Source organism: Tripterygium wilfordii, chromosome 11 (assembly GCF_013401445.1).
Source record: "Tripterygium wilfordii isolate XIE 37 chromosome 11, ASM1340144v1, whole genome shotgun sequence".
NCBI lineage: Eukaryota > Viridiplantae > Streptophyta > Magnoliopsida > Celastrales > Celastraceae > Tripterygium > Tripterygium wilfordii.
In genome coordinates this window covers 4,071,307-4,085,088 of record NC_052242.1, presented here as the reverse complement: position 1 = coordinate 4,085,088, position 13,782 = coordinate 4,071,307, and the positions used below count along the sequence as shown (strand labels likewise).

At 36.4% G+C, this 13,782-nt stretch overlaps 1 protein-coding gene across 1 annotated transcript; it reads left to right on the top strand.

Moving 5' to 3' along the window:
• Positions 1-541: 541 nt before the first annotated feature.
• LOC120008691 lies at positions 542-1,189 on the top strand. Its single transcript, XM_038859074.1, has one exon. It carries the CDS (start codon positions 542-544, stop codon positions 1,187-1,189), a length of 648 nt encoding a protein of 215 aa, XP_038715002.1.
• Positions 1,190-13,782: the final 12,593 nt, after the last annotated feature.

The window sequence follows — 13,782 nt, the reverse complement described above, 5'->3', positions numbered from 1 at the left end:
TCACCTACTACTCCCCCAACAAAATTCACATGGCTACACCATAATTCTCACCTACCATTCCCCAATTATCACTTCTATTTATCTTCTTTGTAAACAACATTTATCTTGTCAAGACCAAATATCTCTCTTATTTACTTGTGGTTGTTTACTATCTTCATTTCCATCAATGAGACCCTTTATCAAGAAATTTATTTTTAACTCATCCTCAAACTCTTCCTCTGATGATGAGGTTGAAGATATACTCCTGCTTGAAGCTGAAAGACTGAGCTTGAAAATGAGCAGGGGATCGACATCACATGAACGACGTTTGTACATCAACCGAGGATCCATCGAAGGCCATAATCAACTTTTCAATGATTATTTTGCTGAAAATCTGGTGTATCCTCATGATCACTTTCAAAGAAGATTTCGTATGAGTCAAAATCTATTTTTGCGTATCCAGGCAGCAGTGGAAGCTCACGATCCTTATTTTTGACAAAAAAGAAATGCGGCTAGAAAGCTAGGATTGTCTCCATTACAGAAGATAACAACTTTCTTAAGGATGATTGCTTATGGTGTAACCGTAGATTTTATGGACGAGTATGTTAGGATTGGAGAATCCACAACTATAGCCAGCTTGAAGAAATTTACAAGACCGATAATTTCTATATTCGGTGCGGAATATTTGAGGTCCCCAAATAGCAATGATATTGCTAGATTATTAGCGATTGGGGAAAATCGAGGCTTTCCTGGAATGTTGGGAAGTATTGACTGTATACATTGGAAATTGAAGAATTGTCCGAGTGCATGGAAAGGTAAGTACACAGGTCATATCCACGAACCCACACTCATCTTGGAAGCTATAGCTTCCTACGACCTTTGGATATGGCACACATTCTTTGGTATGCAAGGTGCTCTCAACGACATCAGCGTGTTAGACCGATTCAATGTCTTCTCTGAACATACACAAGGTCGTGCACCTGTAGTGGACTTTTATGTTAACAACAATCATTACTCGATGGGGTATTATTTAGCTGATGGAATCTATCCTTCCTGGGCAACTTTTGTGAAGAAAATACTGGCACCACAAAATAACAAGACAAAACACTTTGTAAGATGTCTAATCGATACTTTTAACCACAAGAAATACTTACAATTCAATATCGACGGGTTTATCCCACTTGCAAGTGTACATGCCAAAAGACAGTAAAATGGTGAATGGGGTCGAATCCACGAAGATTGTATTAATTACCAACTATAACTACTAACAATAGTGTAAAATAAAACTCAAATAATTCAGATATCACTAACAATAAAATTGAACTACATATCAATGGATAAAAACTAGCTTGGGTTTGGCTTGCCAACTACCTCCACCTGTGCACACAAATTAATACGCAATCACACAATTTAAAATTTTAACAATGTCAATTGAAAGGCTTTATTCCAGCTACAGTCAATTAAATTTCCCTAAACAACGACCTTGACTTTGATCCAGTTGCAAGATCTTTTCTTATCAAAGGAGTCTTGGTTGGTCTATCCTAAGAATTTCCTAAGACAAGCATAAGCACTAGGAAATTGACAATTGCACAATCTAGGATAATGGTCTATTACCCAATCAATTATGTCCTATGTTCCCAAAACTTGGATCTTACTCAAGTTCTTGTTACTTCGTCAAACACTGGGTCATGGTCAGCCGAATATGTTTAACTAGCAATTCCTAGAATTATGATGTTGATCAGACATGCATAACAATAGGAAATAAACAATTAATCCAGAGAACAAAGAATTAAACTCAGTCTGATTGTCAATCAAATCTGTGTATGGTAGAAAAATTACCAAACCCTAGCTAGAAAATAGTTTAGCTACACATAGTTAGGGGTGTTAAAAACCGAACCAAACCAAAAACCAACCCGAAAATCAAACCGTAAATCTTTATTTGGTTCGGTTTTTCGGTTTTCGGTACGGTTTCGGTTTCAACATTTTGTCAAATTCGATTTTCGGTTTACGGTCTGGTTCGAAAAAATTAAATTCGGCTTAAAACCGAAAAACCGAATAAATTTGTATGTAATATAGAGTACACATATACATAGCTTAGAATACATTAAAGTTGCATGAACTAGTGGACACATGTCCAGTCTAGAGTGAAAGCCCTACACTTGTCTGGTGTGTGCTAAATAAATATTTTATTTATATATTAATTTATTACTAATACTATATACTTTAAAAGTTTAAATATAATAAGTTTTAACTTTTCTATTTTTTTAACTGATATTAGAATTATCTTTACTTCATTCCTTATTATCCTCTCCCTTTGTCTATGATATCTCCGCCTCTAATACACATCTGGATCTCCATCACTGATCTCGACATCTCATGAGTCGCGACTCTTCCTCTGCTTGGCTAATCCTGACAAGCTGCTCCTTTTCTTTTTCTTAATCTGGTATTGGGTACAAGGCTATGATGGAAATCAACGATTCTCCGTTTCTTCTTCTTCATCAACATCGTCATCCGTGACTGCCTCCCTTTTTGCTCAGGTCTAGTGATCTGTGTTTGATAGTTTGTATTGTGGTCTCTAATCTCTCATTCTTGACTCCGTTTCATCGATCTCTGTGGTCTGTATGAAGAAGATGAAGTTATTTCGGTTTAAACCGAAACAAAACCGAAATATACGGTTTGGTTTATTTCGGTTCATATACGTATAACGATCTGGTTCGATTTGTTTAAATATGAAACCGAAAATATTCGGTTTGACTAAAACCGAACCGAACCCGAACCGAACCATCGAATTTCCACCCCTACACATAGTCATAATTAAAACCATATAATTACTCATTAACAATGTTCAAATCAGTGGAAGAATTGAAATTTGCCGAAGGATCGGACTGCTAAGCTTGATGTGCCGCCTCCTTCTTGCCGTCACTCTTTGTCCAAAATAGGTTTTTGTTTTTGTTCAACAGCTGCAACGTGCGTTCTCCCCAGCACATAAGCCCCTTTTATATAGCTCTAAAACCCTAAGATGGCCCAGCTGTAATTGCCACATCAGCAACTTAAACGGGCAAACTGATTCTCGCGTTCTGCGGCCGCAACAAGTTACAAAAACAAGTTACAAATTCTATCCGATGCCAGCTTTACTCTCCAGTAGTACCTGTTCATAAAAATACCAATATGGACAGTATTTTGCACTAAGAACATAGAAAAATAATAACTTTAAGCCCAGAAAAATAGGTGTATTTCACACCTAACAATGTTAAGAGTCGGCTAGGAAGAATTTGGTGTACTTCAATCATGTTTTGTAATTGTGTGTGTACCTGCACGTTATCTCGAACCTAATACACTCAATGATATCATGATAGCATGTGTAGTATTGCATAACATGATTGTTGAAGACGAGCGACATTTGCACCCTCAACTAGATAGTAACACCTATGAAGATATTGAGGAAGGCCTCCCAACACCAATAGTGACACATGACCGTACTCCAGAATTTCAAGACTTTATCAATCGTCATATTGGCATAAAATCTAGAGACGTGCACTCGCAACTCCAGTCATACCTTGTTAAGCATTTATGGAATATTCATAGTCTTGTTTAATATTTTAATTCCATTAACTAGTAACCTAGTGACTAGTTATTGTGTTGTGTCAATGTGTATGATTCCTTATCTTGTATTGTGTAACATGTTTTTTCTAAAGAAATGCGTGGATTGGAGTTATTGTAACTCATGAACCCCTCAAATAGGTATTGCCGTAGCACACAACTGGGACTAGAATAGTTAAAGAAATAGACTAAATATAAAAAGATTCAAGTCTATGAAAATATATACCAAAAGAAGCTACGAATTGTCAGTATTGACAATAAACACAGTTGAAAAGAAAGCACAAATTTGGGAGAAAGATAGATAGAATATTATTGATATTTTCTCATACTATTACACGGTCTCAAGGTCTCCTTTAAATATACCATATACAATCCCTAATTACATGGAGAATCATCAATCACTACCTAACTTAGGGAGACTTAATTACAAGATTATACAATGCATATGATTCAGATATTCCCATCATTAAGGACCTGATTATATACAAAGTCAACACTCCCCCTCAAGTTGGTGCATGGATGTCATACATATCCAACTTGGACAAGAATCGATGAAAGATACGCCTATTCACAGCCTTCATTAGAATGTCAGCTACTTGATTTTTTGTTCGAAAATGCGGCACCTTTATAACTTCACTCTCGATCTTCTCCTTGATGAAGAATCGATCAACTTCTACATGTTTTGTTCTATCGTGTTGGACTGGATTATGTGCAATATCCCGAGCAGCTTGATTATCACAAAACAAATGCATTGGTTGACCATTATTATAACCCAAATCTTGTAACAAATACCGAATCCATAATAGTTCGTAAATGCCTAGTGCCATTCCACGGTATTCTGCCTCAGTACTAAACCGAGCAACTACATGTTGCTTCTTGCTCCTCCATGTGACTAGGTTGCCGCCAAAAAATGTAAAGTAACCGGACGTGGATCTTCTATCATCTATTGACCCTGCCCAGTCAGCATCGGTATATCCCTCGACATTGAGATGATTATTTCTTGTGAATAAAATACCTTTTGTAGGACTCCCTTTTAAGTATCTTAGTATTCTCATGACCGTGTTCATGTATTGTTCTCCAGGATTGTGCATAAATTGACTCACCACTCCAAGCGCATGTGCCAAGCCAGGTCGTGTATGTGCCAAATACATTAACCGGCCTACTAACCGTTGATACCTCCTTTTATCCTTGGGTATTTGGTTTGAACTCATCCCAAGTTTTAGTCCCTCCTCTAATGGTGTATCGGTTGGTTGACAAGCAGTCATCCCTGTTTCTTTCAATAAATCAAGGATATATTTTCTTTGGCACAAGAAGATTCCAAAATTATTCTTGGATACCTCAATCCCCAAAAAATATTTTAGGGAACCAAGGTTCTTCATCTCAAACTCTTTAGACAAATATTACTGAAGTGCTACCCGTTCCCTTTCATTGTTTCCTGTGACTATCATGTCGTCAACATACACGATAAGAACTGTTATTTTACCTTCTTTCTTCTTAATAAACAAAGTATGATCTGCATTACTTTGTTTGTAGCCAAAACGTCGCATTGCTTGAGTCAGTCTGTCAACCCATGCTTTGGATGATTATTTGAGCCCATAGAGTGATTTCTGCAATCTGCATACCTTCTTCTTATGCGTGCCAAGTAGACTATATCCTGGTGGAAGGTCCATATACACTTCTTCTTGTAGCTCTCCATGTAAAAATGTGTTCTTTACATCAAATTGATGCGAAGGCCAATCGAAGTTTGTTGCCAGGGATAATAGTACCCGGATAGTATTGATCTTTGCTACTGGTGCGAAAGTGTCTGAATAATCAATGCCATATTTTTGTGTATATCCTTTCGCTACTAGTCGCGCCTTGTATCAATCAATTGATCCATCTGCCAGATATTTTATAGTGAAAACCCATCTGCATCCCACCGACTTCTTTCCAGCTGGCAAGTTAACTATTCGCCATGTAGCATTCTTTTTTAATGAGCTCAACTCTTCATCCATTGCTACTCGCCATTTGGGATTAGCCATAGCTTCCTGTATACTGTTAGGAATCAATACATAGGATAACTGACAAATGAATGACTTATTTGATTTCGACAACCGGTTAGTAGACACATAATTGCTCAAAGGATATCGTACAGTACATTTAGGATCAGGTTCATAGACAGGTTTTGGAATACCTCGGTTTACTCGCGATGGAAGACGTGAGAGTGGACGAACTTCCAGAGTCGGAGAAGAAAGCACAGATTTGGGAGGAAGATAGATAGAATATTATTGATATTTTCTCATACTATTACACGGTCTCAAGGTCTCCTTTAAATATACCATATACAATCCCTAATTACATGGAGAATCATCAATCACTACCTAACATTAGGGAGACTTGATTACAAGATTATACAATGCCTATGATTCAGATATTCCTATCATTAAAGAGCTGATTATATACATAGTCAACAAACACAATTAGCATAATTGCTCCAGTGTGAAGCCATGACAAGCTGCCTCTCTAGTTAATCAACTACAACTACTAAAAGAAAACACAATGATGCCTTTAACACAATCAGACAATCCAAGACCTCCATGACTTTACCAAGCTACATATTCTTCTTTTACCGAGAATTTCTGCCCTTAAAATATTTAGGTACTCAGCTTGATCTTCACTCAAGCTACTCAAATCCTCTTACGCTGTTATTGCTACATCATTATGTTCGTCTCTTATTGCTTCTTTTGGAGCTTCATCATTATGTTCGTCTCTTATTGCTTCTTTTGGAGCTTCATCCTCTTACGCTCTCTTTCTTCTTTCATCTCTTTTAACTTAATCCTCTTGCTCTCATGTTCATCTTGCCTCTCTATCTCTATCTTTGCCATACTCATTTTCTCTTCATGCATCTTCATTTTTTGTTCATGCATCTTTAATTTCCCCAATTTCAAATCAGAGATAACATCACCAAGATAACCCACATCTTTGTCTTTATTTTTTCCTTTGCGAAGTTTCTCTTTCTCAGTCTTCTATCCAATAGGTCTTTCCAAATCAATAATGGGATGATAGGGAGGCATTTCATCACTTAAGTTTATTGACTTCGGTGTATTCGTAGAATTTGTCATACTAGAACGTCGCTTGTTACTCCCCCATCAATGTGTGAAAGCCATTTGGGCTAGTGTCGTAGTATGTTCCAGAAATGCTCAAACTAAAAAATTGTCTTATAAATGTCATGATACATGACTTTTGTCATCTCAATCTGATGTAAAGAAAGCAAAAGTTAGTTTATCAATTATTACATGACATATAATGAATGAAAATAACTTCAAAACTTAACCTTATCTTGTTCGTTTACACCAGAAGGACGAGATGTCACAATTTGAGCTAGGAATCCCATGAACTTATTCACACGACTTTGAACATTTAACCATTGATTGATTAAGGAGCGATCGATGCGATATGGAAAAGATGAACCTATGGCACTATGGTATGTTGAGGAAACCCTATTTCAAAATGTCATCCCTTTTTGGTCTGTCCCTTGAATTGCATCCAATGATGTTTAGCCATGCTGAGACTAGAGCTAGATCTTCCTGGGTGGAAAAGTTCCCAAGGCGTGGATTTTTTTTGGCTCCCCACTTTGCTCGACTTGTATGGGTGTTTGTTCTTCAGTGGTGTGCTAGATGGGTGTTTGTTCTTTAGTGGTGCGCTCCAATTGTGAACCTCCCAGTGACATCTCATGAAGAATAGTATCAAAAAAACAATTGCCACTGCTATTTGAATTCATTCTTGTCAAACAAATCAAACTCAATAGAACAAGATATTTCCTATCAATTTGGAGCATTCAAGGCTTAAAAAAGGTCAATTAAGAATCTAAATATGCAACTTCCTTCAATACATACAGATACAATTGATTATATAGCAATAGCAATGCATTGATGTAATTTCCACACACTTATCAGTGTCTCTTCCTTGCCCTCAAACAAAGTTTGGTAAATACTTCAGCTTCTTCATCATTTGGTACGGTATTCATCAATGTCCAACACATTATGTAGCACAAAGAAAAAAATAAAAGCATATCCACGACAGTAATTGAGTTCAAGTAGGATCACGAAAAACCAATATCATGAAAACCAAAGCAAACCACATAAAGGGCAAAAAAAAATATCACATAGCATATCATGAAATACCCATACGAAGTCAGACCCATTCCAAAACTCAAAACCCAGGAATACCCACTAACCATAAACAAATCAATCCCGACATCACTCCCTTCTTCACGAACAATCACCCGAAATTCCACATGATCGGGAACAGGGAAAGCAAAATTGAAAAACAACCAAAATGAAACTCTATGAGACAATCGGGAAGAGGGGAGAAGGATACCTGATTGGCGAAAATCGATTATCACCAGAGTCAGTCGGCGATGCTGGAGAAGAAAATCAACAAAAACCCATAGAGGAAGTGAACCGTTGCAGAATATGAGAAAGAGAAGAACTATGTCGTAGAACATGAAAGATAAAAGTTAAAGGAAAAAATATTATTTTATTCTTAGATAATTGAACAGTGGTTCCCTACATCTAGGGAACCATTATTCAAGTTACCTAGTTTAGATAACCACTAGATAATCTGATGTACGCTTGTTTTTGACTAGTTCTCTATATTTGTTATCTATTTTAGGGAAAGAACCATGTTTAGGTAATCTGATATGGATGCTCTTAGATTTTTTAATTGTGTCTCAACCATCCAATCCAGCACCCTTGTTTGTCGGGTAAGTACGAATATATTAGTGAACACACTTGAACCAACACTCAATGCTCATTTTCTCCCTCTTCTCTCTTCATTTTCATCATCTCTCTCTTCACTATTCATCAACTAATAATTACTTCAAATGTGGAGTGGCTCTAAGTTTTGCTTGATTTTTGGAGTAAAACTTGTTTGTAGACATGTAGCACTAGATATATGGAGAAATGTGAGTTTTGGTATACTATCCCGAACTTCTTTTTCTTTTAGAAATTAGGTAGGACCAACATGTGTTGAGTGTATATATATATATATATATATATATTTAAAATCATTAGAAATTAATACCGAGTGAATTGAGGGTGTACGGGTGGTTTTAAAAGTGAAATTATTGACTACAGGTGTAACTGTCTCAGACATAGGTGTCTGGGCGGCCATAGAGGTGTCCGAACACCTCCCTAAAATCTGCACACGTGACTTGTTTTAAAAACACCAATTTCGCGATTTCTCTAAAAAATAACTCAACCTAAACGAACCCTAACCCCATTTTCTCTCAAAATCTCTCATTTTCATCACCCAAGATCATCAACCAAGGTAAGGTTCTTCACTTTCAAGTTGGATTCATGACTTCTCTCTCTAGCTTACATATTCTTAAATTCTTCTCTTTGTCCTAATCTTTCAAGGTTTGAACTCAAACTCAAATCCAAGAATTCCTACATCATTTGAGGCCTAAAGGAAGCTTGAATCCCTTCCTTTTACTTGTTTCTACAACTTTGGCAAGTTTCCCAAATCTAAAAGTTAGTATTTAGAGATTGGGGCATTTTGGATTCTAGGGTTTTGTGGGTTTGGGGGATAATCTTCGAATTGGATGAAATTAGTGATTTAATAGGTTGATTTAGACTTGTTTATGATAGTGTTTCTAGATTCTATTGTTGATTGGAGTAGCAAGCTTGAATACGTGAAGTTCAAGAACTTGAAAAGTCTTGGGTAAGAAAAGGTAATGGTTTCTTGAGTTATTAGGTTAATTTGTGTTAGATATATGAAATTGAAGTTGTTGTATATTGATTGGAGGATGGGCTTACCGAATAATAGGTTGATTTGAGGCCGGAGAATTCAAGGTTGAGTATTGGTTTACATAACAAATTTTTGGAGTTCGAGGTAGGGAAATTTCACCCCCTTTGCTATTTTCTTTAAATATGTCCTCCTATTAAGAACGTTTATCTTTTCCCATTGCTCATTATGATTTCATTCTCGCCTTAATTGTCCCTAAGGGAGAACAACCCCATTGTGATTACTTTGTTGTATAACTGGAGTATATTGCGTACCCTACATGTTCAGTCTTTTATTGAGCATTAATTATTCTTGGCATGCATCATGTAGTAGTATATATGTAGGTTGTATGTATACTTCATTGCATAACCATGTTGGACATGCATTGTAGATGCACGGTATATGTCGGGTATGGACCCGTACATCTCCTAGGTTTGATTGATGTGAAATGTGGAATGTCGGTGGACTGTTTAGGGTTCATATGAGTATAGGAACGCTGGTGGGCCAAGTTAGGAATTCACATGTACTTGAGGCACCATGCAGTGATGCCGTTAGGCTATTCAGGGTCCCGATAAGTATAGGGATGCCGGTGGGCCAAGTTAGGATTTGGTATGGTGTTGTTATCTAATTGTGTTTTGGGTGTACATGATGTTAATTATCATATTGTTGCATTTGTGCTTTTCTATAATATTTCAGTCTTATTATTAATTATTCATTCGTTATTATTCCCTACTAGACATTTCGCTCACCCTTTCTTTTCCTTATCCTTATTCCCTCCTCACAGGTGAGTTTAGTTCCGGTACTAGGGTCGCGGATAGGAGGAGCGTGAGTGACATGGACAGGCCCTGTTGGGTCTAAATTAACCTTACTAGCAATTGTATTAGTCGGCGACTACAGCACAATGATAAGCAAGGGTCGAATCCACAGGGACGGTGTTATGTCTAATCCAAATGTATATTTGTATGTATATATGGACAATGCAATCAAAAGTAAAGTTCAACTCAAGATTGTTTGGTTTGGTAATTAAACTAAAGCAAGCAAATAGCAAAGTGTTTTTGGTGTTTTCTTAGAATAAGGATGCAACTAATGCAAATGAGATGAACACCAAGGCTTTGGAATCCCCCTTGGGAAATGACTTGCAATGACACAAATTCACACACATATTTGCTAATTCGGGCATAACGAATCCGTACCTAAGTCGGTTTTAGCGCACTTAAGCCGAATCTCCCTAAAATCGATTACTAGCCATCTTATTGGTGTAGGTCGGATATTCCTAAATACATTCTAGCCATCTTATTGGTCTAAACATGCATAGGAATTCATGGAGTTCCATGGAGATTAGGATTCATACAAATTGTCACCTAATTAAAGGGAGACACATTCATAATCAAGTGTTTCAAGAAGCATAATCTACTTGACATATTATTGTCTAAGCAAATTCTCCAAACAATTTCATCCAAAAACCTAAAGTGTTGGCCAAACACCACAAGCATGAAAAAATTGCAATCAAACATAGAAACACAAGATTTATACCCAAATCAACTCATATATATGTAAATCAAGTCATAAACAAATTCATCAAACCCAACCTAGCCTTGGCACAAGTGATTTAGTTACACATAATGAGAGAAAAACACAAGAGGATAGATGAGAAAGGCATGAATAAACCCAATGAGTTGAGTAGATCCAAGTGGAGTTGAAGAATCTCTCCTCCTAGCTCCAAGAATCACCTTCCCCCTCTGTTTTCTCTCTCCAGAAATCTGTTCTAGGTCTAAAAAGTTCCCGCAGCTCGGACAAATCGCGACTTAAAACATCCCAGAAAATTGCTTTTTGCGCCTAGGCGCGTTGTTTTCACGCCTAGGCGCAATCCTAGGCGTGCACAACTTCAAATTCAAGTCCAACTCTCTGGACTGGGCGTGCAGGAGTGAGCCTGGGCGTGCACAAATTGTGCGCCTAGGCGCGCCACGCCTAGGCGCACGCCTAGGCGCGTTACCCCTAGGCACATGATTCAAATGACCATAACGTCTCCATATGACCTCCGATTTGCATGATTTTAGATTCTACGGAAAGCTTGAGATGTCTAGTTTCCAATGCCTTTTATTGCGCTCGATTATAATAACGTGATAGAAAGTTATGACTATTTGAACACACGAAGGTTGGTGGACATTTTCTTCAATTCAGCCCTTTTTCCGTCGCTTTTCATCCAAACCGCAATCAACCTATCAAAATACAAATCAACACATAAATACACTCATTATTTATCAAAAGAAAGCTTAAGAGGGGGATATTTCTACCAAAAACAATAGGTATTATCATAACTATCAGGCCCCTGGAGAATAATAGGATTAGATGGTTCTAGAATTTGATTATGTTATTAGTATTTTGTCGTACTTGTTTTCTTGGTTGAGACATGTTGTGTGATATCCCTATTCAATGGTTGGATGGACTGTTGGGAGGGTGCTCCGTGTGATACCTCTTCTTATGTGCATGCGTCTTCTATGTGGACGATGGCTATGTTGGGTCAGTTGTCATGCATCTGTGCAATCCCATGTGATGAATTGATGATGGGTTATTGGGATAGTTCAATTTCATTTTTTGCATTTGTTTTGGGTTGGGATTTATTTTGGATGTTGGATCGATTCTAACATGTGTGGTTTCTTCTCTGATCTCTCTCTCTTGGTCATTTGAAGAAACTTAGCAGGTTTGTTCGAACATGGTTGGTAGTTGGTTGCCTCTATCCACTTTTACTCGGAACTTCGGCAAGGTTAGTGTCATGACATTAAGGTGACATTGGTTTTCGCGCTTGCAATTTCATTGTCTCTGTTTCTAGTTGGACGTTTTGTGATCAACCCACATATAAAACAAAATTAAGGGTCCGTTTGGTAAACAATTTTGACAGTAGCATATATTGTAGCATATATTGTGGACAATTTATGCTGGTATAAAATGGTAGCATATATTGTTGCTGAAATGTTGGTAGGTGTTTGATTGTACTTTTGCTGGTAGCATATTGGTGTTAAAATTGTTGTGACAAATTACGTGCAGGGGTATTATGTATTTAAGTTGTAATATATTCAAATAAATAATAAAATAAATAACAAATAATTTATAATATTGATAAAAACATTGAAATTAATTTTAAGATTTTTTTTTTGAAAATTTCGTTCACTTTATTATTCAATTCAAACTAAAAAATTTCACAATTCATTATTAAATTTAATTTTTATTAAAAATATTTAAGTATTACAAATATACATATAAATAATCTATTATTAAAAATATTTAAGTATTACAAATATACATAAATATCAGTAGCAATCGAGGGTATTTCGGTAATATAGGCATAATATTGTCTCAAAATTGTTCAAATTGGAACAATTCCAAAAAGACAATAATATTATCCAAAAAATGCCTAGGAATATGCACCCAAAAATTGTTGTTTGTTTCACAAGTAGCATATATTGTTTGGGAATTGTACTTGGGCAATATATTGCCTTCAAAAATTGTTTGCCAAACTGGCACTATATTTACATATTTTGTTCCTACATAGCTGTCAATTTTTATGTTCTACCTATTAAGGTTCAAAAATCAAAAAGCATTTGTCAGGTGCATTGGCAAAAGTACATTAGATTCGAATGTCATGATCTCTTCTTCTTATCACCTCGAATTTTTTATGTTAATTATCTCAAATCATAGTCGTGTCTATATTTATTAATTTCATTAATGTATTTCATTTCCTATGTGTAAATAGTATCTTAGATAAGATAAGATAGATAGAAATAGTATTTGAAACTACTTGCCTAATTTAAGTACATATTTCAAGATCATTAAGTCTACTACTTTTACATTATATTTAGTCACACAAATCCTTATCTTAATTGCTTTGTCACCTGAAGAAGGGTAGCCCATGGTAAGAGAGGGAAGAGTGTTGAGATGAGTCAAGTATAGAAACAGTTTTACTGTACTGTGTTGACTAGTTTGGTTTGATTAGTTTAGTAAAATACTTTTCTGGTTGTGTCATGTGATGTAATCCTTGAAAGGCTATGATATAGCCACGTGTATGGCTTGATTATTTATCTAGAAGTGTCTAGGTGTCTCAGTTCTCATTTTACAAAAACACTCTACTTGTACTGTCGTGTAAGAGACCTCTCTAGTGAAGAAAAGATCTTTTTTGCTGAGTTTTCTCTTGTCTTTGGCTGAGTGTCTGCAAGTTTGAGTTCTTTATAGTTTTTATTCTACTTGGTTGCTGGTGGTTGTTGGTCTTGAAGTTATTACAGTAGTGGAAGCTGTTACAGAAGGTTAGTTTGTAGTTTGTTCATTGTTGGCAGTGTTTCTGGTCAGTAAACTCAGTTGCAGACCTTGTAAATTGTTGATCTCAGTCTCACTACTTGTCTTCATATTACAACAAAGCGGACCAATTGTAAACTTGGAAGTCTT

Bases quoted from the DNA above. Each gene is read 5' to 3' on its own strand.
- LOC120008691 (XM_038859074.1), top strand. From the start codon at position 542: ATGATTGCTTATGGTGTAACCGTAGATTTTATGGACGAGTATGTTAGG.